The sequence below is a fragment of the Salmo trutta genome, chromosome 28, assembly GCF_901001165.1.
Source record: "Salmo trutta chromosome 28, fSalTru1.1, whole genome shotgun sequence".
Lineage (NCBI taxonomy): Eukaryota > Metazoa > Chordata > Actinopteri > Salmoniformes > Salmonidae > Salmo > Salmo trutta.
In genome coordinates this window covers 19774651-19802639 of record NC_042984.1, presented here as the reverse complement: position 1 = coordinate 19802639, position 27989 = coordinate 19774651, and the positions used below count along the sequence as shown (strand labels likewise).

General features: G+C 42.3%; 1 protein-coding gene across 6 annotated transcripts in view; it reads right to left on the bottom strand.

Annotated features, from left to right (window-relative positions):
- The window catches only part of LOC115165739 (IQ motif and SEC7 domain-containing protein 1), a 60701-nt gene that overhangs the window by 13488 nt on the left and 19224 nt on the right, over positions 1 to 27989 (bottom strand). For 2 of the 6 annotated variants that reach the window (XM_029719061.1, XM_029719066.1), the window contains exon 2: positions 18354 to 18521. The exons of 1 other annotated variant lie outside the window; for it this stretch is intronic. In XM_029719061.1, the coding sequence (XP_029574921.1) occupies positions 18354 to 18521 (168 nt within the window). Of the gene's footprint in view, positions 1 to 122; positions 455 to 10515; positions 10629 to 18353; positions 18522 to 27989 lie in introns of those variants that run through there. 3 more of the 6 variants (XM_029719064.1, XM_029719065.1, XM_029719063.1) reach the window with 3 other exon arrangements.

Here is a 27989-nt window from a genome sequence, read left to right as displayed (position 1 = left end):
CTATTGACAAATACAGTAGATTATGAAACAAACACTTATACATATAAACGTTAACATCTCCCGCTAGGCCTGTACAGTACTACAACATACACGTGTCTGATGTAACCTACATAATGACCTACTGTTCAAAATAATTAGAGATAGGCATGTAGAAACAGAAACAGCCTCATATACAGTAAAGCCCAACAGTCGTCTCAGGCCTGATCTTCCAGGTAATCCAACAGCTACTCCACTGTCCTGCTCTCTATCCCATGTAGCAACAGTCAGCCAGTCCAGTCAGCCAGGCAGTCAATGAGTAACCATTTCACCACAGTCATATGCTCCTGCCTTGACTTCCTTCCCTTGCCATACCCCCTCTGTCCAGGAGCTGCCCTCTGGTTCTTTCTCCCTCCCTGAAGAAAACATAATGACAGAGCAGAGTCACAGGGAAACTAAAACTGGCAGTGTGCAAATGTATGTGGTGAAAGCTATATTCAGACTATGAGGCAGGCAAACGTCATTGTAAAATACCTAAGTGGTTACAACACGTTCTGTAGGACTAGGGTACAACAATTTGGAAAGATATGTTCTTTCTCTCTCTTTTTGGTCCTCCCTTTTTCTTGTTTATCTTATTCTCTTCCCCTGAGAAGCAGTGATTTCCTGTGTTGGTGTGGAGCTGACAGAAAATATTTGACAGGAAGGAACACTTTGGAGGACTATGGAAACAGAACACCAATGATCCTTACACAGCCACAGTAGACACATTAGTTGAGGTTGAGAGTACTATGTTATTTGTGCAATAGCAACAGAGTGTTGATGTTACAACACCTTAGCAATCAGAACATCACAGGAGAGGAAGCTGTGTACCCACGTCATAGTGGTTTTTAACAGCATTTCCTGTACTGAGAAATGGTAGTGGCCAATAAGTGTACATCAGTTACATTTGTACTATACTTCACATTGATGTACCTTGTGTTTGGACTATTAGAGGTACTGCATTGATGTACATCAAATCAAATTGTATTTGTCACATGTGCCGAATACAATAGGTGTAGACCTTACAGTGAAATGTTTACTTACAAGCCCTTAACCAACAATGCTTTAAGAAGATAAGAAAAATAAGTCCTCTATTGGCAGCTTCATTAAATAGTACCCACAAAACACTAGTCTCAGCGTCAACAGTGAAGAGGCGACTCTGGGATGCTGGCCTTCTAGGCCCAGTTGCAAAGAAAAAGTCATATCTCAGATTGGCCAATAAAAAGAAAAGATTAAGATGGGCAAAAGAATACTGGACAGAGGAACTCGGCCTAGATGGCCAGCATCCCGGAGTCGCCTCTTCACTGTTGACATTGGGACTGGTGTTTTGCGGGTACTATTTAATGAAGCTGCCAGTTGAGGACTTGTGAGGCGTCTCTTTCTCAAACTAAACACTCTAATGTACTTGTCCTCTTGCTTAGTTTTGCACCGGGGCCTCCCATTCCTCTTTCTATTCTGGTTAAAGACAGTTTGCGTTGTTCTGTGAAGGGAGTAGTACACAGCGTTGTACAAGATCTTAATTTTCTTGGCAAATTCTCGCTTGGAATAGCCTTAATTTCTCAGAACAATAATAGACTGATGCGTTTCAGAAGAAAGTACTTTGTTTCTGGCCATTTTGAGCCTGTAATCGAACCCACAAATGCTGATGCTCCAGATAGTCAACTAGTCTAAAGGAGACCAGTTTTATTGCTTCTTTAATTAACACAACAGTTTTCAGCTGTGCTAACATAATTGCAAAAGGGTTTCTAATGATCAATTAGCCTTTTAAAATGATAAACTTGGATTAGCTAACACAACATGCCATTGGTACACAGGAGTGATGGTTGCTGATAATGGGCCTCTGTACGCATATGTAGATATTCCATAAAAAATCTGCCGTTTCCAGCTACAATAGTCATTTACAACATTAACAATGTCTACACTGTTTTTCTGATCAATTTGATGTTATGTCAATGGACAAAAAATGCGATTTTCTTTGAAAAACAAGGGCATTTCTAAGTGACCCCAAACTTTTGAACGGTAGTGTACATGTAGGTAGAGTTAAAGTGACTATGCATAGATTATAAAAAGAGAGTAGCAGCAATGTAAAAGAGGGGTCTGTGTAGCCCTTTGATTAGCTGTTCAGGAGTCTTATGGCTTGGGGGTAGAAGCTGTTAAGAAGCCCTTTGGACCTCGACTTGGCGCTCCGGTGCTGCTTGCCGTGCGGTAGCAGGGAGAACAGTCTATGACTAGGGTGGCTGGAGTCTCTGACAATTTTTAGGGCCTTCCTCTGACACAGTGTGATATAGAGGTCCTGGATGGCAGGAAGCTTGGCCCCAGTGATGTACTGGGCTTTACGCACCACCCTCTGTAGTTCCTTGCGGTCGGAGGCCGAGCAGTTGCCATACCAGGCAGTGATGCAACCAGTAAGGATGCTCTCGATGGTGCAGCTGTAGAACCTTTTGAGGATCTGAGGACCCATGCCAAATCTTTTCAGTCTCCTGAGGGGGAATAGCCTTTGTCGTGCCCTCTTCATGACTGTCTTAGTGTGTTTGGACCATGATAGTTTGTTGGTGGTGTGGACACCAAAAACTTGAAGCTCTCAACCTGTTCCACTACAGCCCCGTCGATGGGAATGGGGGCGTGCTCAGTCCTTCTTTTCCTGTAGTCCACAATCATCTCCTTTGTCTTGATCACGTTGAGGGAGAGGTTGTTGTCCTGGCACCACACTGCCAGGTCTCTGACCTCCTCCCTATAGGCTGTCTCATCATTGTCGGTGATCAGATCTACCACTGTTGTGTCATCGGCAAACTTGATGATGGTGTTGGAGTCATGCCTGGCCATGCAGTCATGAGTGAACAGGGAGTACAGGAGGGGACTGAGCACACACCCCTGAGGGGCCCCCATGTTGAGGATCAGCGTGGCGGATGTGTTGTTCCCTACCCTTACCACCTGGGGGCGGCCTGTCAGGAAGTCCAGGATCCAGGTGCAGAGGGAGGTGTTTAGTCCCAGGGTCCTTAGCTTAGTGATGAGCTTTGATGGCACCATGTTGTTGAACGCTGAGCTGTAGTCAATGAATAGCATTCTCACATAGGTGTTCCTTTTGTCCAGGTGGGAAAGGGCAGTGTTGAGTGCAATAGAGATTGCATCATCTGTGGATCTGTTGGGGCGGTATGCAAATTGGAGTGGGTCTAGGGTTTCTGGGATAATGGTGTTGATGTGAGCCATGACCAGCCTTTCAAAGCACTTCATGGCTCTAGATGTGAGTGCTACGCATCGGTAGACAGGTTAGACAGGTTATCTTATTGTTCTTGGTCAGCTTGAAACATGTTGGTATTACAGACTCAGTCAGGGACAGGTTGAAAATGTCAGTGAAGACACTTGCCAGTTGGTCAGCACATGCTTGGAGTACACGTCTTGGTAATCCATCTGGCCCTGCGGCCTTGTGAATGTTGACCTGTTTAAAGGTCTTACTCACATCGGCTACGGAGAGCGTGATCGCACAGATGTTCTGGAACAGCTGGTGCTCTCATGCATGTTTCAGTGTTACTTGCCTCAAAGCGAGCATAGAAGTAATTTAGCTCGTCTGGTAGGTTCGTATCACTGGGCAGCTCATGTCTGTGCTTCCCTTTGTAGTCTGTAATTGTTTGCAATCCCAGCCACATCCAATGAGCGTCGGAGCCAGTGTAGTACGATTCAATCTTAGTCCTGTATTGATGCTTTGCCTGTTTGATGGTTTGTCGGAGAGCATAGTGGGATTTCTTATGAGCTTCCGGGTTAGAGTCCCACTCCTTGAACACAGCAGCTCTACCATTTAGCTCAGTGCGGATGTTGCCTGTAATCCATGGCTTTTGGTTGGGGTATGTACGTAAGATCACTGTGGGGACGACGTCATCGATGCACTTATTGATGAAGCCAGTGACTGATGTGGTGTCCTCCTCAATGCCATCGGAAGAATCCCGGAACATATTCCAGTCTGTGCTAGCAAAACAGTCCTGTAGCTTAGCATCTGCTTCATCTGACCACTTTCTTATTGACCGAGTCACTGGTGCTTCCTGCTTTAGTTTTTGCTTGTAAGCAGGAATCAGGAGGATAGAATTATGGTCAGATTTGCCAAATGGAGGGCGAGGGAGAGCTTTGTACGTATCTCTGTGTGTGGAGTAAAGGTGGTCTAGACTTTTTTCCCCATCTGGTTGCACATTTAACATGCTGATAGTAATTAGGTAAAACTGATTTGAGTTTCCCTGCATTAAAGTCCCTGGCCACTAGGAGCACCACCTCTGGATCAGTGTTTTCCTGTTTGCTTATGGCCGGATAGAGCTCATTGAGTGTGGTCTTAATGCCAGCATCGGTCTGCGGTGGTATATAGACAGCTACGAAAAATATAGACGTAAACTCTCTTGGTAAATAGTGTGGTCTACAGCTTATCATGAGATACTCTACACCATGCAAGAAAAACCTTGAGACTTCCTTAGATTTCGTGCACCAGCTGTTGTTTACAAATATCCATAGGCCGTCACCCCTTGTCTTACTAGAGGCTGCTGTTCTATCCTGCCGAAAAAGCTTAAAACCCGCTAGCTGTATGTTAATCATGTCGTCGTTCAGCCACGACTCGGGTGAAACATAAGATATTACAGTTTTTAATGTCCCGTTGGTATGATATACGTGCTCGTAGTTTGTATATTTTATTATTGATTGATTGTATGTTGGCTAATAGGACCGATGGTAAAGGTAGATTACCCTCTCGGCAACGGCTCCTTACAAGGCGCCCGGACCGTCGACCATGATATCTCCGTTTTTTCCTCATGCAAATGATGGGGATGACGGCCTCATTGTGTTTGAACTATAAGAGGTACTGTATTGATGTACCTTGTGTTTAAACTATATGATGTACTGTATCTAAACTTATGTTTCAACTACAAGATGTTCTGTATTAATGTACCTTGTGTATAAAGACAACTTCCTTTTACTCTATTTAAGTTTAATCAGACTTCTCTAAGAATGTAATATTATTTAGCAGCTCTGTACAGATCTCAAGCTTTGCTGAAATCCACCCTCTACCTCAACATCTCCACTCTACTTATAAATCAGATTTTTCTGGATGTATAATCATCTCTCACTCCAACTTTTCTAATCCCTCTTTCTTTCTCTGCCCCCGCATCCTCACAAATGGAGAAACAGAGAAGGAGGAGGGGGTTGCATAGTGACGGTTGCCGTGAGACCTATGTGGGCGGGGAGGCAGTTGATGGGATGAGGAGCATAGTTGCCATGACGATGGATTGACCGTTAACATCGTTTAGGTGGGTGTAGATGCATTGTGGGCTGTGAGTGACGGACAGTCATCATGACTATAATGCTACAAGTGTGTGCTTCAACAAATCTTCTCAGTGTTTATACATACAGGACATAAATGTATAACACTGGGCAGACTACTGTAGTTAGAGACTAAACTCACACACCCAGTCTCTATTGCAGGTCTGTGTTCCCTTTTACTGTATAAATAGTCTGCGACTTACCACAGTGCACCACGAAAACCAGTGCCCCTTTTATGGAGTGGAAAACATGGACAGTTTGGACACAGAAGTTGGTGACAAAGCCACACAGTTATACACCGAAAGATAGGGACACCACGCTGGCTGCCACATCACACAGGAGGGCACAGATGGCCTTTTCATGTCTGTCTCCCAGCCATATCTAAACATAGGTTGCATAACATCACACATGAAAAAACAACCTAAGCTTTCTAGGCTACTGATGATAACTGTCTGAACATCCTCTTTCTTTGTACTCTCCTCATCTCAGCTCATACTCAAACCCAGGGCAGTTGCCATACCCTATTTAAAGACCAAAAATGTAAAAGTAGGCAACAAAAAACTAGACAAATCGTTCCAATCCGGATTAAAATGCAAAGGCTGTTTAGCCTATTGCTTGGCTGGCTTTCGGAGAGTAACTGCCAGCCTGCACGCCTTTCTCTCACTTTAAGAAAGCAGAGAGCAGAGACAGTGCCAGACAGTTTTCTGCCTGAACGGTCAGCCGTTTAGGCAGTGCACCGATTGCTTTGAATTTGATGTTAGCCTTTGAACTCGGCCTTGTAAACATGCCAGCTGTTTTATGCATAGGATACTTTCACATTGATGTCGGCAAAGGCAGTGCATTCAATAAGCTAGGGTAAGATAAGCTTCCCCTTTTTAATTAAATTTGTCAAAATTAGCTTTAGAATGACTTGTGCCTATACATAAATAAATAAAATCATTCAAAATACTACACCAGAAAGCATGATATGGCCACAGAGTGTCATTAGGTCAATTAGGTCAATTAGCTGTGGATTGTTTTAAGCATGCAATTTGGGTAGTGTGCAGGGCAAATAGCCTACCAAATAGCTGATTGTTGAGTTGCAGCGGTCAGTGAAAAGCAGTTAAATAGGCCTCGGCCCAAAGACGCAACTTTCACATGGGACGGGGGGGACATGTCTACATTCTGAAATTGCATTTTTGTCCCCCCCCCATTTTATAATTGGAATGTGATACAAATCGAGACAACGGTGTGCTTTAGGACCATTCGGAGGCCTCCAAGCGGTTGGGTAGGCTTTTTGGAGTGTTTACACGACCCCCCCCCCCCCCCCAAAAGTGATGTCCCCCCACTTCTAAAACCAAAGTTGCAGTATGTCTCCAGTCATTAAGTGTAGTAGAATTGCATGAAATGTGTTTATAAACGCCACATTTTTCCCATGCAAAGAGAGAAGAAATATCTCTCATTAGGCCTACTCTCTGTCACTACACACTCAGGCATGCATTGTTCAGAACTGTCTGTTTTGCTCATAGTGACTGAGTTATATTATTAGCCTAAATTATGACTTTGCAATCTACTTATCACATTAAGAATAGCAGCCTATCTTACATTACTATGCAAATGGTGAAGAAATTGCTTCCCCAAACTTGAAACTCACACGCTGCCTATGGATGATTGCATTTGAAGTCGGCCTTGTTGTGTCTTGATAACTCCATGGGTGCTACTGCATTTGAATGTTTTTCGCATGGTATAACTGTGTATGACTGTGTTTACATAATACACTTAGACACAACGGATGTATGAGTGAAACGTTTGTTGTATAAATCATGAGGGTGGCCATAGCACAGATGACATCAGAGCCTCCTGTCTGATGAATGAGCCTCCTGTAGTCCTGTTACAGTGTTGCTACTGACTGAGGCCCTCTGTGGTGCTACAGGTAGCTTACACTCAGAAGGTCCCAACATAGCTCTCTTCACCTCAGATTCATTTCGGATTAGAAACCGATGGGTGACTTTCTGGGGGAACAGATGTGTGACACCGCAGGTGCTTTTGACAATATGTGACGAGAGGAGAGGAGGAGAGACGTGAGTGGGGAAGAGATTGTCTGCAGTGTGAAACAGTGTCACCTCCTTGCTAGTTGCCCCCTGCAGCCTGTTCCATCGTGTCCCACCTTATTCATTATTGATGGGCAGCCTGCCTGCGTGTGTTGCAGAGGCAGGGCAGCAGCATGTCTCATGGGTCCACAACAGGTCAGAGTGAATGGGACTTTAAAACCACATGAGCTCCCTGCCATCGATGAGAGACCATGATAGTCTATTGATCTGCACTGTGACTGACCACACGTCACTTTAACAGCCTCCTCTCAAATGCCACCTCCTTTGTCTCCTCTGTCTCTGTCTGTCCTTCACCCCTCACTTGTCCCTCACCTTTTCCTTGTTCTGTCTCCACAATAGAGCTCACAGACAGACACCGGGGTTGAGAGTAACCCAAGCCTTATGTTTTAGCAATAGTGATAGAATAAAACAATCCTTTCCAAGACCCATCAAAGGAAAACCCCACTGACCAGCCATCCAGAGAGAACAACAACAGACTTTAGTTTATGTAAGCTACACTGTATATACCAAAGTATGTGGACACCTCTTCAAATTAGTGGATTCGGGCTATTTCAGCTGACAGGTGTATGAAATTGAGCACACAGCCATGCAACCTGACAGAGCTTGAGAGGATCTGCAGAGAAGAACAGGAGAAACTCCCCAAATACAGGTGTGCCAAGCTTGTAGCGTCATACCCAAGAAGACTCGAGGCTGTAATGGCTGCCAAAGGTGCTTCAACAAAGTACTGAGTAAAGGGTCTGAATACTTATGTAAAAGTGATATTTCCATTAAAAAATTCTGAAAACTGGTTTTTGCTTTGTCATTATGGGGTTTTGTGTGTAGATTGATGAGGGAAAAAAACAATTTCATCAATTTTAGAATAAGGCTGTAACGTAACAAAATGTGGAAAAGGTGTGAATACTTTACGAATGCACTGTATATACCAAAGTATGTGGACACCCCTTCAAATTATTGGATTTGGTCATTTTAAGCCACACCCGTTGCTGATAGGTATATAGAAATGACCGGATGCCTGGAGAAGGCTACCTGCCCCAGTGCATAGTGCCAACTGTAAAGTTTGGTGGAGGAGGAATAAAGGTCTGGGGCTGTTTTTCATGGCTCAGGCTAGGCCCCTTCCAGTGAAGGGAAATCTTAACGCTACAGCATACAATGACATTCTAGACAATTCTGTGCTTCCAACTTTGTGGCAACAGTTTGGGGAAGGCCCTTTCCTGGTTCAGCATGACAATGCCCCTGTCCACATACTTATGGTAATGTAGTGTATGAACCATCACTGCTATTTGGTGATAATGTCACATCATCAAACAGCTATATTCTAGTAATGATGGAAACATAGATAATATCGCTCTTACTGTACATCATGTCTGAAACAGGAAATGAACACATTTACCCATGAGTTGAATAACTTTCATTGTAGAACTCAGAAGAAGTGAATACTGTGAGAGAACAAACAAATCATTCATTTGTCAGATTCCAGCATTCTTCTGCGTCCTACACTCCATCCACTAATTCCACTCCTCCATCTAACTGACTTTCTGATAATCTCCAACATAAAACCTGTTCCCTCGCAGACATTACTCACATACTGATATTGTACATACAGTTGAAGTAGGAAGTTTACATACACTTAGGTTGGAGTCATTAAAACTTGTTTTTCAACCACTCCACAAATTTCTTGTTAACAAACTATAGTTTTGGCAAGTTGGTTAGGACATCTACTTTGTGCATGACACAAGTAATTATTCCAAGAATTGTTTACAGACAGATTATTTCATTTATAATTCACTGTGTCACAATTCCAGTGGGTCAGAAGTTTACATACACTAAGTTGACTGTGCCTTTAAACAGCTTGGAAAAGTCCAGAAAATGATGTCATGGATTTAGAAGCTTCTGATAGGCTAATTGACATCATTTGAGTCAATTGGAGGTGTACCTGTGGATGTATTTCAAGGCCGTCCTTCAAACTCAGTGCCTCTTTGCTTGACATCATGGGAAAATCAAAAGAAATCCTCCTGCATTTCACTCAATCTACTTCCACCCTCGGCTCTATCTATAGACAGTGAACACGACAGGTCTGCTTTCATCACTACTGAATGTAACCTCTCACTGTCGCAAACATGAACTTACTGTAATGAACACTTCCAATAACCCTGATGTATCCTCACATTGATACATATTTGTCACCAAACCCACTGGCTCCAGGTCATCTATAAGTCTTTGCTAGGTAAAGCTCCGCCTTATCTCAGCTCAGCAGGTATATTTCACTGGTCATCCCCAAAGACACCTCATTTGGCCGCCTTTCCTTCCAGTTCTCTGGTGCCAATGACTGGAACGAATTGCAAAAATCACTGAAGTTGGAGACTTATATCTCCCTCACTAATTTCAAGCATCAGCTGTCAGAGCAGTTTACTGATCGCTGCAGCTGTACACAGCCCATCTGTAAATAGCTCATCTAACCAACTACCTACCTCATCCACATATTTTTTTTCTGCTCTTTTGCACACCAGTATTCCTACTTGCACATCCTTATCTGCACATCTATCACTTCAGTGTTAATTGCTATATTGTAATTACTTCGCCACTATGGCCTATTTATTGCCTTACCTCTTTACTTCATTTGCACTCACTGTATACAGATTTTCTATTGTGTTATTGACTGTACGTTTGTTTATTCCATGTGTAACTCTGTGTTGTTGTTTTTTGTTGCACTGCTTTGCTTTATCTTGGCCAGGTCGCAGTTGTAAATGAGAACTTGTTCTCAACTGGCCTACCTGGTTAAATAAAGGTGCAATATATATATATTTTTATATATTAAAAAATAGACACCATTGTGTACAGTTAACTGTCCATACACAGTCATAGTATCTATAGAAGCTGTTCCAATAGAAAGAAATGCATCAAGGACATAGACTGGAGCTGAGTTAAACAGCGTTTGTAACACAGTAGGTCCTGCATAGTGACTCAGTCATACTGACTCAGTGAGCTCTATAAAAAACACATACAGTGCATACACACGTTTTACATACAATCCAACTGACAATCACTCAACACTTAGTTACAGCATGTCATCTCTGTTGCGCTGTACAGAAAGTTTGGGAGTGAAATCAAGAGTCCTTACCGTGCTGCTGCTGCAGTTAAAGAGAGGTCCCACACAGACTGGTGAAGCGCGATAACAAACACACACACACTTCACAAACACACACTCACATTCTCTCACTCGCCCTTCAGAGCAGCAAGGATATATTCCTTACAGTCTTTTGACAGCTCTGAACTTACTCACCCTGCCCAAACTCTCTCACACTCCCTCCCCCTGTTTCTTTCCTTCTCACATTACCCAGCTGACCGACAGGCAGGCACACACTATTACACAGTGACAAATAGTACAAACACACCAGTCACAACAGAACAGCTAGGAGAGAAAGGGTCAGAGGTGAGATAATGAACTTCTCATTCAAATGGCACCAATGAAGAGATGGAGTCAGGTCTATATAGCTTGATACCTGGTGTATTATGTCACGTCATACTGCATTTCTGCTATACTGTACACTACTATACCTTCATAAGTGTGTGGGTGTGTTCATGTGTAGGCCTAATCAAGTAAAGAAAACACGCATACATCATAAATACACACAGATATAATTTTCTATTGGTCGCCAACATTTTATTGAAGATGCCCGTGCCCACAGTTACCGGTCGATTACTGTATGCGTCTCAGAGACACAGTTGAGAAGTACAGTAGGACTACTCTACCATTGAGATTATAATCACTGTGCCCTCTGCTGTCCCGAGGTCTACACTACAACTACATTTACAGTGGGAAACTATGATGGGTGTACATCAGGACCGTTTTTTTTTCAATTCTTCTCTGCACCAATTATGATATGTTTATTTCAGATACGGATCAATGTCCTCTAACATTTCTAAACAAACACAAACAAATACCAGGACATTCAAACCATTGACATTTTTTTTGGTTCAATCTCATTGTGTGATGATAAGACCTAACTTCTCACAGACTTGGGTGGCAGTGTAGTAGCTGCTGAACACAAAGAATGACTAGGCTACTTTAAAACTGAGGAGACAGGTGTGAGATGAGCAGAGAAAAGCTAATGATCTCAGACAGTGAGCAAACAAGAGACAGAGATATACAGTATGTGAGGAAAACATTACAGTTCATGAACCAACTACCACTGAGTCATACTTTCTGGTAAATCACTATCACAACAACTATCACAATGAGACTAAAATTCGCATGCAACTAAAGAAGGATCATTCCATTTAAATCCATCCAGACTGGGGCTCTGTCCAGTGTCATTCAACTGGAGTCCCTCATAGAGACTGAGAGTCCGACTCAGGTGATTGACTGAGCTGTCCAGCTTGACTCCATGAGACCAATCAGCTGTCCAGCTTGATGCCAAGAGACCAATCAAAGTGCAGGGTTATCGAGAGGAGGGGCTACTGCACCCTGAGGAGGGACAACAGAACTGATGGGATGCATCATCCTCACACTCCTCACTGAGGAACCAACGGGAATGAGTAAAGCGAGAGACAGACAGAGAGAAAGGGATGGAGACAGGGTGATAGACAGACGGAAAGGGAGGTAGGGAAGGAGATAGAGTGAGGGAAGAAGACATGGAAGTAGGGAGGGAGAGGACGGAGAAAGACAAAAGATACACAGAGAAACAGAGAAAACAGATAGCAAGAAAAAGAGAAAAAGCATGAGATAGAAATACATGACAAAAAGTTGATCAAAGCATACATTGGTGGAAATGATACTGAGAGAAGAGAGGAGCAAGAGGCTGTTGAAATGTTCCTGTCATATCCTAAATGTGTAAAAAGGAAACAGTTTGAAGTAAAGTTTCTGTGTCTGTGTCAGCTGAAGGCAGAGGTCAAGATCATCATAGTAAAGCTAAGGGAGTGAACGTTATTTATAATAATGGTTACATGGAGAAAATCGGACCTCTCTGAAATGAAAATGGATGACCCTCCCTTCAGCAAAATATCTTTGACCTAAACCCTCCCTAAACGCTTGAAAAATAAACAAGTGACCCACCTTATACCCAAAATAATAATTAAAATAAAGTGGATGGCAGAGAACATGTCTACCATTTACCCTCAAATCTTGGACAGACCAGAGCCTTAGATTTAGACACTGATTTTGTCCTGTAAGCATTACATGGCAACCCAGGAATTTTGATAGTGCACAGGGCTGCGGGTTAGAAGGTTGTGGGTTCGCAGACCACGATAGACAAGAGTAGGAGTGGAAACATTGCATGAGTCGATCATCGTATTTGCAGGTCGGAGAAAAATAGCCTTTAATAAAAAATCTCCTGCAATTCTGTCATTTTACATATTAGCAAAATATTTTTGAATACTACACGTATTACTGAAAAAACAGCCTACTCATTCAAGGGTTTTTCTTTATTTTGACTTTTTTCTACATTGTAGAATAATAGTGAAGACATCAAAACCATGGAATCATGTAGTAACCAAAAAAGTGTTTAAAAAATGTAAATATATTTTAGATTTTAGATTCTTCAAAGTATCCACCCTTTGCCTACAGTTTGCACACTCTTGGCATTCTCTCAACCAGCTTCACCTGGAATGTTTTTCCAACAGTCATGAAGGAGTTCCCACATATGCGGAGCACTTGTTGGCTGCTTTTCCTTCACTCTGCGGTCCAACTCATCCCAAAGCATCTCAATTGGGTTGAGGTCAGGTGATTGTGGAGGCCAGGTCATCTGATGCAGCATGCCATCACTCTCCTTCTTGGTCAAATAGCCCTTACACAGCCTGGAGGTGTGTTGGGTCATTGTCCTGTTGAAAAACAAATGATCGTCCCACTAAGTGCAAACCACATGGGATGACATATCGCTGCAGAATGCTGTGGTAGCCATGCTGGTTAAGTGTGCCTTGAACTCTAAGTAAATCACAGACAATATCACCAGCAAAGCACCCCCACACCATCACACCTCCTCCTCCATGCTCCAAGGTGGGAACCACGTATGCGGAGATCATCCGTTCACATACTCTTCGTCTCACAAAGACACGGCGGTTGGCACCAAAAATTACAAATATGGACTCATCAGACAAAAGGACACATTTCCACCAGTCTAATGTCCATTGCTTGTGTTTCTTGGCCCAAGCAAGTCTCTTCTTATTATTGGTGTCCTTTAGTAGTGGTTTCAGTTCGACTATGAAGGCCTGATTCACGCAGTCTCCTCTGAACAGTTGATGTTGTGATGTGTCTGTTACTTCAATTTCTGAGGCTGGTAACTCTAATGAAATTATCCTCTACAGCAGAGATAACTCTGAGTCCTCCTTTCCTGTGGCAGTCCTCGTGAGTGCCAGTTTCATCATAGCACTTGATGGTTTTTGTGACTGCACTTGAAGAAACTTTCAAAGTTCTTGAAATGTTCTGCATTGACTGACCTTCATGTCTTAAAGTAATGATGGACTGTTGTTTCTCATTGCTTATTTGAGCTGTTCTTACCATAATATGGACTTGGTCTTTTACCAAATAGAGCTATCTTCTGTATACCACCCCTACCTTGTCACAACACAACTGATTTGCTCAAACGCATTAAGAAGGAAAGAAATTCCCCAAATTAACTTTTAACAAGGCACACCTGTTAATTGAAATGCATCCCAGGTGACTACCTCATGAAGCTGGTTGAGAGAATGTGTGCAAAGTTGTCATCAAGGCAAAGAGTGGCTACTTTGAAGAATCTTAAAATGTACAATATATTTTGATTTGAACATTTTTTGCTTACTACATGATTCCATGTGTTATTTCATAGTATTGATGTCTTCACTATTATTCTACAATGTAGAAAATAGTAAAAATAAAAAAAACCCTTGAATGAGTAGGTGTCCAAACTTTTGACTGGTACTGTATGTGTTCATCTTATCAGATTTATCCAATGCAAAATCAGTGTGTCTTGTTTACAACAAAACTGTCCCTGTTCGCAAATAATTAAATATAAGACGTCATTATGAATCTGAGCATGTACTTTCAAAAGTTAGACCTACCTATCCACCCCAAACAAAGTAGCCTTACCGATGCAGAAAACTATATGCTTTAACTGCTTGCTACTCTTCCGTGGCTTAACCCAATGAGCTTTCCCAAAAAGCTGTCTGGGTTTAAACATCTTCTGTTGTACAGAAAGTGAATAGCTTAATCAGTTGATAGTGACAGAATTAGATTACTTCCCAAGCAAAGTACATTGTTTGTCTTTTCGGCTATAGAAGGTTATACCTCAGCCTCTGAATGTCAAAGAAACTAAACGATGATATTCCCATATGAATCCGGGTATTTTACAGCTTGTTACTAGCATAAAGCATCGAGGAAAAAGTACTGTTATATATCATTAATATATCCATTTTATTTCCTTCAAAATCGTAAGCTAACGAGGGGGTTTAGGCCTGTGCTTTTTGCCATTTTCTTTAATAAAATGTAAGCCTATGGCATACCCTCTCATACCCCTCAATTCAAGTCTAGGGTTTAACTTAACAGCCCTTCATTGACATGGAGGTAGGCTATTTAAGGAGTGCATGGTGGGTTGAGGAATTGATTATGCCTACTTACGGCACCATGAAATGTCTATTTCCGATCGATTGTAAAGCAGCTGCTGCTTCAAGTTTCAGCACCACAATGTAAATGACTCGAATCTGACTTATTGTGAGGTCAATAACTCTGATAAATACATCATGGGCAAGAAACATTGTTTTTCTTCAAATCAATTATAGTAGTAGCAAGCTATGAAAGTTGACCTCCGGTCCTCCTTCTCATCTTTGTGCTCTCCTTCTCAAACTGTACAGAACATTGGCACTGTACAGGCTAGTCTGCGCGCAAGATTTTCTGGACTAGGCCTAATCCCCAAAATGAAATGCCAAAGTAGTCCTACACAGCACAACCATTGGTTAGGCAGCACACAAAACAGTTTTGGATCAGAAAGAGCAGAGCAGGCTGGGACTTAGGGTTCGTATATCCATTGCAGTGTGTAATGCAGCCCACTTGTATTCCAACCATCCCAGCAGCTATCTTAGAAATATAAATTTGCTCTGTGCTTCTCCAAGCATGCACTTCGTAGCCTATAGCCTATGTAAAATTTGATTAAGACCACACTGCATAGCCTATAGGCGCACTTAATATTGCGCGCCCAGCCGAGAATCAGAGATAAGGTGCGGTATCGGGCACACATTGATATATAGCTTAACCTGTTTGGGATAGGGGGCAGTATTTTCACGGACGGATGAAAAAAACATACCCGATTTAAACTGGTATTATTAGTAGATTTGGATAGAAAACACTCTAAAGTTTCTAAAACTGTTTGAATGGTGTCTGTGAGTATAACAGAACTCATATGGCAGGCAAAAACCTGAGAAGATTCCAAGCAGGAAGTGGCCTGTCTGCGAATTTGTAGTCCTTCTTTTGCTTCTCTATCAAAACTACAGAATCTGAGCTGTTACGTGGAACTTTCTAAGGCTTCCATTGGCTCTCTAAAGCCTTCAGGATGCGGATTGAGGCGTCTCCTGTCTCTGGGCAGAGTATGGTAGCTCAGTTTGTCAGTGGTCTGCCTAGTGACTAAGAGATTGGAGATGTGCGGTCCCGCGACCATGCTGTTTTTTCTTTTCGTCTTTGAATGAATACACTATTGTCCGGTTGGAATATTAGCGCTATTTTATGAGAAAAATACCATAAAAATAGATTTTAAACAGCGTTTGACATGCTTCTAAGTACGGTAAAGGAACGTTTTTAATTTTTTTGTCTCAATATGCGCTCACGCGTTACCCTTTGGATAGTGACCTGAACGCACGAACAAAACGGAGGTATTTGGACATAACTATGGATTATTTGGAACAAAAACAACATTTCTTGTGGAAGTAGCAGTCCTGGGAGTGCATTCTGACGAAGATCAGCAAAGGTAATACCATTTTTCTAATAGTAATTCTGAGTTTAGTGTGCCCCGAAGTTGGCGGGTGTCAAAATAGCTAGCCGTGATGGCTAAGCTATGTACTCAGAATATTGCAAAATGTGCTTTCGCCGAAAAGCTATTTTAAAATCTGACATAGCAATTGCATAAAGGAGTTCTGTATCTATAATTCTTAAAATAATTGTTATGTATTTTGTCAACGTTTATGATGAGTAATTTAGTAAATTCACGGAGGTTTTGGGTGGGAATGCATGTTCTGAACATCACATGCCAATGTAAAAAGCTGTTTTTGGATATAAATATGAACTTGATTGAACAAAACATGCATGTATTGTATAACATAATGTCCTAGGAGTGTCATCTGATGAAGATCATCAAAGGTTAGTGCTTCATTTAGCTGTGTTTTGGGTTTATGTGACATATATGCTTGCTTGGAAAATGGCTGTGTGATTGTTTTTGGCTATGTACTCTCCTAACATAATCTAATGTTTTGCTTTCGCTGTAAAGCCTTTTTGAAATCGGACAATGTGTTTAGATTAACGAGAGTCTTGTCTTTAAAATGGTGTAAAATAGTCGTATGTTTGAAAAATTGAAATTCTTGCATTTTTGAGGTTTTTGTATTTCGCGCCACGTTCTTCCATTGGATATTTGGGGAGGCGTTCCGCTAGCGGAACGTCTAGATGCAAGAGGTTTTAATAAGCAACGAATTCTAAAACACTGAGAAATGTTTAAATGTCATCAATTACAGACTACATGACCCTCTCCTGGACTAGATTTAAAAAATACTAAACCCTCCCCTTGACTAAAATTGAAAAGGCATGACCCTCCCCCATTTTCCTCCAGGTAACCATTCTGTACATTTCGATCCATCCCTAAGGATCGTTGGATAACATTTAAAATATTTAACACTAGGAAACTCTACATGCAAATGAGACACCCTAATGTGTTACCATGGCTACATTATCATTTGTGTTGCTTAGCCATCAACTGCTGTATTCTAGGTCATATTTCCATAATACCCTGTCCAGGCAAAAATGCTAACTAGCGCCCACTGACTGCACACTAGGCCTGTATATCCTCTCCCAATAGATGGCAGTCCTGGAGCATGATGCACTGAAGCTGGTGTCTGTTCAAGTTCAGGCAGAGAGTTAGAGAGAGCGAGAGATATAGGGAGAGAGAGAGAGAGAGAGAGAGAGAGAGAGAGAGAAAAGACAGAGAGAGAGAATGAGAGAGAGAATGAGAGAGAGAATGAGAGAGAGAGAGAGAGAGAGAAAGAAAGAAAAGAAAGAAAGAAAGAAAGAAAGAAGAAGAAAAAAGAAAGAAGATAAGAAGAAAAGAAAAAAGAAAAAGATAAGAAAAGAAAAAGAAAAGAGAAAGAAAGAAAGAAAGATTCAGTGGGTTTAGTGGTGACTAAAACCACCTTCAGACCCTCCACTCATTAAAGATGATTGTTCTTTCTCTTCTCTAAGTGAGGACATCTCTCCATTTGTATAAAGGCCCTTTTTAAGTGAGCTCTCTGGCTCTCTTTGTTAAGCTGTTTAAGAGGTAGTCCTCTCTCTTCCCCTCTCAGACACAGCAGTTAAGATGGAGACAAGAACAGTGAGGACTCCTGATAGGAAGAAAGATGAGGAGGCAGTATGGCACAGGCTAGGGTCAGGGGTGAACTGGTGACACATTCCCACAGGTGTATGGGAGGCAAGGTGATGAAAGGCAAAGCAGGTGGTGAAAAATGGTGAGAGGATCAGGTGACATAGCAATGGAGGGTTCTTACACAGGTCAGGGGCTGGGTATGACGTAAGGGTGTTAGGGTTAACCAGTGGGTTAGAACCAGTGGATTGAAGGGGATTTGTAGGAAGGAGTAAGGGAGGGCAAGCTTTGAAGGTAGGGTTGGTGACCAGGGCAGGGGAGTGGTGGACTGGGAATCTTTTTAGGGTTCTAAGGGTCTTGCAGGAGGTAAGGATTGTTGTGAGGTATTCAAAGATTCTTGGGGATCTTTTGAAGGCCTTTAGGTGGCCCTTACCTTGCCTGCTGCGAGTGTTTGGCAGACGAGGGGCAGCAGTACTGATGGAGGCTGAAGAAGCTGTTTACAGTCAGACTGGTGGGGAGGAGGGTGGCATAGGGGCTGGCTGCAGTAGGGGTTGTGGGAGCAGAGATTGGATAGCTTGAGTAAGATGGTGACTGCCTGACACTTAAGAAAGACCAAAAAAGAGACAGAGACACACACAGAGAGAGGAAAAGAGACAGAGAGATGAAGCAAAAATGAAGACAGAAAGAGAAAATTGAATTGAAGCAAGAAACAAGAAACAACATTGACATTGAGTGAAGCAGCAATGGTAGTAAACATGAGATGCATATCCTGTAGATAGAGCGAGATTAAAAGAAGCTGAAGTACAGTGAATTGCAATGTACATGACCACCATACTGAAGTTACTAACAACCTCAGGGAGTGAAGGACAACAAAGGTACAGAGCTGCTGCAAACAATGCCACTCCTCAGAGGCAGTGAGGCAGCCAACCGCCCTGACCTCTCAACATCATCTTCTATTCTATTGACTGTCTGAGAGAAAGTGCAGGGGTGGAATCCAACTTCACAAGCTTTTGGTTTTATTAATTTATTGCCTCCGTGGCCCGCTGGTGTAACTGCTAAACTGATTGCTGCTGACTACACTGTACTGCATGATTGTAGTGGGTTTACTAATGCATTAGTTCTAGTAGCTATGTTGACTATGACGTGACAACGAAGTAGGCTGTGTGTAGCGGTTAGCGGTCATGATATGAGGGTTTGGCTTGGAAAGCTTTTTTCGCCTAGTCACAGACAGCTGATGTGTTGTGCCCTGAAGTCCACAAGTGAAGGGAAAAGGTGAGAGGAGGAGAAAGCGTAGATAGATGTGAGAAGGAATTATATATACAATGAGCTGTTTGTATGTGTCTGCTATGAAAGTGAACTGTGTATGCGTGTGATCAGGGGTGAATTCATTCCGCCGATTCTATTGAAAAACGTGTCTTAAACGGAAGCAAACGGAACAAACAGGGATAAACAAATTCTCGTTTGCAACTGTTGGACTAATGATTACACCCTAGATCAGCTAGATGCAGGCAAGAGTGTGCAGGGCTGTATTGAATGTGTAAATGTCTGTCACCTTGATTACTCAACATTCTCTCGACCGATGCAACTACGTTATAAACTATCATTCATTGGCTAGGTATTAGCAACCACATGATGGGTATAAGGAACATTTGAGTATCATGTAGTAGCCTAAACCTATCGATGTTGCATTGAGCTGGGTGAATGGAATATGAATGACAGTCATCCAATATGCTGTAAAAAAAAGAAGGCCATGTTCATTAAAACATATCATCCTCCCTCATCTTGTATGGCTCTGACCGTCACTGATATATATATATATATATATATATATATATATATATATATATATATATATATATATATATATACAGTACCGGTCAAAAATGTGGACACACCTACTCATTCATGGGTTTTACTTTATTTTTACTATTTTCTACATTGTAGAATAATAATGAAGACATGAAAATGATGAAATAACACGGAGCGAGAAAGAAGAAGAGAGAGAAAGAGAGAGGGGGGATTATATCTGAAAACTCAGACCACTCTAAAGGATTATATAACACAACACTGCAATGTACCACACTGCTCTTCTGGATTATTCTATAACAAAGTCAAACCACTCCCTGCAATACAGTAAAAGTGCACTAAAAATCCATAAGCTTTTTGAAGTCACTCCAAAATCTAAATTATCCCTAAATTATCCCTTTTCCAAAAAATCAGGAGTAATTCCATCTGCAGCATCTAAGCATGGCTGGATGGAAAGGAGAGAGAGGAGAAAGTGGAGAGCTCTTGGTTGAGTTGGATTAGCATGTAATTAGCAGCCCTCTCACTGAGGCGAGCAGCTGCTGTCAGACAAGGACACACAGTCCCGGTCATTTAGCATGGGGGCCTGCTGCGTGTGGTGCGGAGGCCAGGGAGAGAGACCTCACTCACTTTCGCTGCTCACACACTTCAGCAGGTCACCTGGAGTACACCTGACCAGGAAAAGAGTTTTAAAGTGGTCCCTCATACAGATGTAGCTAAATGGGTAAGAGGGAGTAAGTGGAGTTAAAAATATCTTGGGGAAAGAAGTTGCGGATAACTATGAGATATTAATGGAAAAGAGTTAGCCAAGAGATGAGAGATACTGCAGATCTGAGAGAGTGCAGGGTGAGTGACAAGAAAGTTTGGCTCTATTTGAACTATGTCATGCATACTCAATATTGATACATTTCCTTTTTTTTACCCCTTTTTCTCCCCAATTTCATGATATCCAATTGGTAGTTACAGTCTTGTCCCATCACTGCAACTCCCGAATGGACTCGGGAGAGGCGAAGGTCGAGAGCCGTGCGTCCTCCAAAACACGACCCCACCAAGCCGCACTGCTTCTAGACACAATGCTCGCTTAACCCGGAAGCCAGCCGCACCAATGTGTCGGAGGAAACACCGTACACCTGGCGACCGTGTAAGCATGCATTGCGCACGGCCTGCCACAGGAGTCGCTAGAGTGCGATGGGACAATGACAACCCGGCCGGCCAAACCTTCCCCTAACCTGGACGACGCTGGGCCAATTGTGCTGCACCTCAAGGGTCTCCCGGTCGCTGCCTGCTGCAGCGATACATTTTCTTTTCATGACTTGGATTTCAATTCAGCTGACTTGAACTGGAATTGAACATAACTTTGCGTGTGACAGGGTCCCAAATAAATCATTGTATCAGCATACTATAAGCATTTACAGCAGGGGTTCCCCAACTTTTTTCGTCCATTTTGATATCTGAAAATTCTCGGGATCCCAACCATGTTAAAAAAATGTTTAATTAACAGCCAATGTTTACTTTTTTATTTGGGACTATGGCAGTCAATTGCAAAACATTCTAACAGTATTTCTGATTGTCTTCTCAACTCACCATCACATACTTTTAATGTGAGGCTATGACAGTCAATTGCAAATTTGTCTGACATAATGTATCTAATGTCACGTTCAAAACAACTGGGAACTCGGAAATATCCAACTTCTAACTTCAGTGCATTCAAGACAACTGGTAACTTGAAAAACAATGTGCTCAGACTGGGAAAAATCCGTTTGAACGGTCATCCACTGCTAGCCAGCTAGGTAACATTAGGCTATAACTAGCAATACAAATTAATTTCTGAGATACAAATAATATTACTACATAGATCATACACGTAACGTTAGCTAGCGAGCCAGCAAGCTAACATTAGCCAGCAGTACACTTTAACTTGCAATGAAAACAACTTTAAGACAAAATTAGAAACTTATAATATCTGAAAATGTAGCTAGACTCTTACTCGTATAAATGGATGAACGCTTCTCCCTCTCTGTCATGGATGCCATGGTTACCCTTAGTTTGAAGATGTAAACCCGGAGACAGGTGTTCTCTTTTCGACTCTCCACATTTGGCAATCATCTCTCTGCTTCCACTGGGCATTCCACTGATTTCAAAACTCGGTCAACTTCTTCCATGACAACAACACTGTCGATCGCCATTTCTTCCACATCACTGTCATCGGAAGATTATACAATGTCTGGTTCAAAGAAAAATGTTATACCTAAATCAGGGATTTCCTCATCGTCTGATCCATTTTCAGAGTCAAAGAGAGTCAGCATGGTATGATCGTCCTCCAGAAAGTAGTCCATCACAACATTTTCCCACTGATCTTTGTCAATAGTGCCTGTAAACTATCTACACATACTGAGGAGCTCATGTTATCGACAGAAGCATGCTACATGGCAGACCAATCTGAACTCATCTCTCGGCATGTCCAGCCCATGCTTTATCTCTGCCAATCATGGCTAGCGGGAAGGTTCCTGTATTTTCCGGAAGGCATTTCTGGCAAAAAAACGCATTTTGATAAAAAAAACAAATGCCTTTCCTGTGAAGTAGTGATGTGCGACATACGCCTAGCTTCTTGAAATGGGTCACATATTTGGTTTTAATGCAGACGAGAGCACTGCTGAATCCAGCTCCACACAGATATAAGCTGACAAAGGGTACCATGAGTTGTAATGTTCTGAGGGAGACGGTAGGGTATTCCCTTTGAGTCAGGAACCAAAACTCCTCCTTGTGACCCGTGAATGTGTTGTCTGCAGCATTCGGCCGCATGACAGCTCAAAAGGCCTCATTTGACGGTTGCACTTGAATCATTCCGATTCAAGCACAACGGTCAAGTGCAGCCTTTTCCCACGATCTAAGCGCACTCTGGTTGAATTTGATCTTTTATCTTTTCATTTTTAAGGTTAACCACATTACAATGATTTTGAGATACAAAGACGATATACAGTTGAAGTCAGAAGTTTGCATACACCTTAGCCAAATACATTTAAACTCAGTTTTTCCTAATTCCTGACATTTAATCCTAATAAAAATTCCCTGACTTAGCTTAACCTCCTATTAGAATTTGGGCCCATTACTCCTGACTGAGCTGGTGTAACTGAGTCAGGTTTGTAGGCCTCCTTGCTTGCACACACTTTTTCAGTTCTGCCCACAAATGTTCTATAGGATTGAGGTCAGGGCTTTGTGATGGCCACTCCAAAACCTTGACTTTGTTGTCCTTTTTTGACACAATTTTGGAAGTATGCTTGACGTCATTATCCATTTAGAAGACCCATTTGCAACCAAGCTTTAACTTCCTGACAAATGTCTTCAGATGTTGCTTCAATATATCCACATTATTTTCCATCCTCATAATCCCATCTATTTTGTGAAGTGCACCAGTCCCTCCTGCAGCAAAGCACCCCCACAACATGATGCTGCCACCTCCATGCTTCACGGTTGGGATTGTGTTCTTCGGCTTGCAAGCTTCCCCCTTTTTCCTCCAAACATAACGATGGTCATTATGGCCAAACAGTTCTATTTTTGTTTCATCAGACCAGAGGACATTTCTCCAAAAGGTACGATCTTTGTCCCCATGTGCAGTTGCAAACCATAGTCTGGTTTTTTTTAATGGCAGTTTTGGAGCAGTGGCTTCTTCCTTGCTGAGCGGCCTTTTGGGTTATGTCGACATAGGACTCGTTTTACTGTGTATATAGATACTTTTGTACCGGTTTCCTCCAGCACAAGGTCCTTTGCTGTTGTTCTGGGGTTGATTTGCACTTTTCACACCAAAGTACCTTCATCTCTAGGAGACAGAATGCGTCTCCTTCCTGAGCGGTATGACGGCTGCGTGGTCCCATGGTGTTTATAATTGCGTTCTATTGTTTGTACAGATGAACGTGGTACCTTCAGCTGTTTGGAAATTGCTCCCAAGGATGAACCAGACTTGTGGAGTTCTTTTTTTTCTGAGGTCTTGGCTGATTTCTTTTGATTTTCCCATGATGTCAAGCAAAGAGGCACTGAGTTTGAAGGTAGGCCTTGAAATACATCCACAGGTACACCTCCAATGGACTCAAATGATGTCAATTAGCCTATCAGAAGCTTCTAAATCCATGACATCATTTTCTGGACTTTTCCAAGCTGTTTAAAGGCACAGTCAACTTAGTGTATGTAAACTTCTGACCCGCTAGAATTGTGATACAGTGAATTATAAGTGAAATAATCTGTCTGCAAACAATTGTTGGAAAAATGACTTGTGTCATGCACAAAGTAGATGCCCTAACCGACTTTCCAAAACTATAGTTTGTTAACAAGACATTTGTGGAGTGGTTGAAAAATGAGTTTTAATGACTCCAACCTAAGTGTATGTAAACTTCTGACTTCAACTGTATATACATACGCTACTGTTCAAAAGTTTAGGGTCACTTAGAAATGTCCTTGTTTTTGAAAGAAAAGCAAATTGATCAGAAATACAGTGTAGACATTGTTAATAAATGACTATTGTAGCTGGAAACGACAGATTTATTATTGATTATCTACATAGGCGTACAGAGGCCCATTTTCAGCAACCATCCCTCCTGTGTTCCAATGGCACGTTGTGTTAGCTAATCCAAGTGTATCATTTTAAAAGGCTAATTGATCATTAGAAAACCCTTTTGCAATTATGTTTCAGCAGAGCTGAAAACTGTCTTTCTGATTAAAGAAGCAATAAAACGGGCCTCTTTTAGACTAGTTGACTATCTGGAGCATCAGCATTTGTGGGTTCGATTACAGACTCAAATGGTCAGAAACAAAGACCTTTCTTCTGAAACTCGTCAGTCTATTTTTGTTCTGAGAAATGAAGGCTATTCCATGCGAGAAATTGCCAAGAAACTGAAGATCTCGTACAATGCTGTGTACTACTCCCTTCACAGAACAGAGCAAACTGGCTCTAACCAGAATAGAAAGAGGAGTGGGAGGCCCCGGTGCACAACTAAGCAAGAGGACAAGTACATTAGAGTGTCTAGTTTGAGAAACAGACACCTCACAGGTCCTCAACTGGCAGCTTCCTTAAATAGTTCCCGCAAAACACCAGTCTCAACGTCAACAGTGAAGAGGCGACTCCGGGATGCTGGCCTTCTGTTATAGAGAAAGAATGGAAGAGGTAAAACAGGACTAAACATTATAATTATGCAGAGGCGGCAGCGCTGGTTTGCGTGGCATGGATGATGATAAGAGTTCCAATTAAATCAAAACAACCTGTCAGCATGGGTTTGATAGTGCTGAATGTGGTAGCTGAGATCACAGCACATCCCTATTTATTCTGATTAAATACAGGTTACAGTACTTAGTTATTTCTGTACTGATGAGAAAGCTTTCTGCCTAAATATTATATCAGTACTGATGAGAATGCTTTCTGCCTAAATATTAAGGCAATTATCCAATGTTTTAGAGGAAGCCTGCAGAGTAGAACACCATGGGAAAGAAAGGCTTCTCCCAAATCTGTGTGAACCCTACTTTACTATGTCATGACATATTAGTCTTGCTACACTGATTATTCTACAGTAAAAAAGTATAATTCTAGAATAGTCCTGATTATTCAGCCTGGGGTCTGACTCTAAGTGAAGAAGTGAGATCTCAGAGCAGATGTTGTTATGCAAGACCTAGCTAGCATACAGTATGTCCTGCATGAGAGGCCTCCTGACTCCTGTTCATTAGCAGCATCTCCTTAACTAACATCAACAGTAAAATGAACAGTAACATTAACAATAAGAGGAACAGCATCATGAACAGTAACTGGAAAAGTAACATGAACAGTAACATGAACAGTAACATGAACAGAGGGGGTATGTTATATTGTTACATGTACACACGCACACACACATATATGTGCGCACACTCACACACACGCACACTAACAGTAGAGGAATTTTGATGGAGGGTGTCACGACTTCCACCGAAGTCGGCTCCTCTCCTTGTTCGGGCGGCGTTCGGCGATCGACGCCACCGGCTTTCTAGCCATCGGCTTTCTAGCCATCGCCGCTCCATTTCTCATATTCCATTGGTTTTGTCTTGTTCCATTACACACCTGGTTTTCATTCCATAATGACTGCATGTATTTAGTCCTCTGTTTGCCCTCCATGTCTTTGTGTGTAATTGTTTGTTTGTGATGTGGATTATTGTCAGGCGCTTTTCTTTTGCTACGTTCCGTGTTTTTGGCACGTTATTGTTTTTATGTGCTGTCATTTTTGGAACGGAATTAAAGTGCGCCTGTTCACTACACTCTGCTCTCCTGCACCTGACTTCGCCTCCCGTACACACCCTTGACAGAGGGAGGGCAGAGAGAGTGAAGAAAGGCAAGGATAGCAGCACACAGGGAGGAGAGAGACACAGAGGTGATGTGTATTTACGGCAGCAAGAATGGAGGGAGGAAGAGAAGAGTGGGAGGAGAGAGAGAAGTACAGGAGAGCCACAGAGGTTGTATACGGAGGAGGCCAAGGGGTGAAAATAATCAAGAGAAGAGGAGCGGAGGAGGGGAGAGTTAGAAGTGGAGGAGGAAACAGAAATATGGTGTGTGGAGGGGTGTTCACGTTACAAATAAAGGACTTCCTCCAACACACAGCAGGGTAAATAGAGTGTCAGGAGGTGTTGGTGTGTAGGTGAATCTGTCTATCTATAGAGGAGACGGAAGAGGAAGACACTCATAACAACATACGGAATGTATACGGTTTACCCATTACATACATTCGTCTCTACCATTGTGTCATTATCTTTAAACAACCACCTGTTTCACATCGTATAGCTTGAACATTTAAACTTTGATGCAGATTACAGTTTATGGCCAATAAGGATTCGCGTTCACTATTCTCAGCCAGTAGCCAGGCACAAACCTCTTGATAAACCATTTCATTTCACATTTCAACATTTCTATTCACTGTCCACAGATGAGAGTTCCTGCATGTGGGAGCCTACTGCGTCATACCACCTCCAGCGTGTGACCCTTGACCCCCCTGCTGAGAAGGAGAGATGATTAGATGGCCACTATAGCTGTGTGAGCTGCCTCTAGCCTAAAGTTAAGTGTTTTGCATACCCCCTCCCCCGATTCTGGGCTCCGAATCTCCCGCTGCTTGGCAACAGCGTGGACTGCCTGTGTGGGCGTTTGGTGCTGAGTGCTAGGCGATAGCAGCGCTCGCTCGCCAGAGAAGAAGATGGGTATGGTTACAGTTACTAGCCAGTCGACTGACTCTATCTATGTAGCAGCCTGCACCTGCTCTGTCTATTGGACCTCTCTAGCAGAGTAAACAACAACACCACTGTGTGTACTACCCTAAGATGAGGGTTTTAATACTATGCTGCCTGGGTGGTTTACCTATCAGATGTGTTTTCTGGTGGTTGTATGGACAGACACAATTAGGTTTCATTAGGAGGAGAAGAGGTGGGAAGCCAGTGACAGATTCACTCAAGAGGCTGACATTATGTTGAGTTGTCACAGGATCAGTTAGTTAGTGTGAAAAGTATAATGATCCCTTATGTCATTTGACACAGAAACAGTGGTCCAACTTTACCAACTGAGGGGACCTGTAGCTTACCCTCCAATTAAAAATGACTCTCACTCACTTTTCAGCGGCTTTCTTCCATCTCTCTCTTTTCTCTCTATATATCGTCTGTCTTTCACTCCTCTCCTGGTCTCACTCCTACCCTCTCCTCTTCTCTCCCTCTCTCTATTCTCTCTCGCCCACAGAGTTCTTTGCAGAGGAGCTCACAGCGTTCCCACGGTAACCAGTCTTCTGCTCCACAGCACTGAGTGCAAATGTATGTGTTTCATCCACGTCCTGTCATCAAACTACCACTTATCTACATCTGAATGTCAAAGGCACTGAATCAATTAATAGTTAAGCAAGCCACAATGGCCAGTGGCTAAAGGACAGCTGATTAAGCCAGGATCAAAACATGTCAACTAAAGCCAACTGGTTTCATCAAATCACAACTATAGATAGATATAATGTATGGACAGATCAGTATAGTAATAATGCAGATATAACGTCCTCAGTCAGTCAATGATGCTAAACCTTGTTTCAGCACTAACATTTCCAAATGAGGTCTGCCCCAAAACAAGACCAAATTTGGTATATTTGTTTATTTAGATCCCCATTAGATTTTGCAGAAGCAGCAGATGCTCTTCTGCAAAACATGACAAGTAACAAAATACTGATACAGTGATAGACAAGAACAGTAACACAAATGTAAGATACAACGATATACAAACAATACAAGA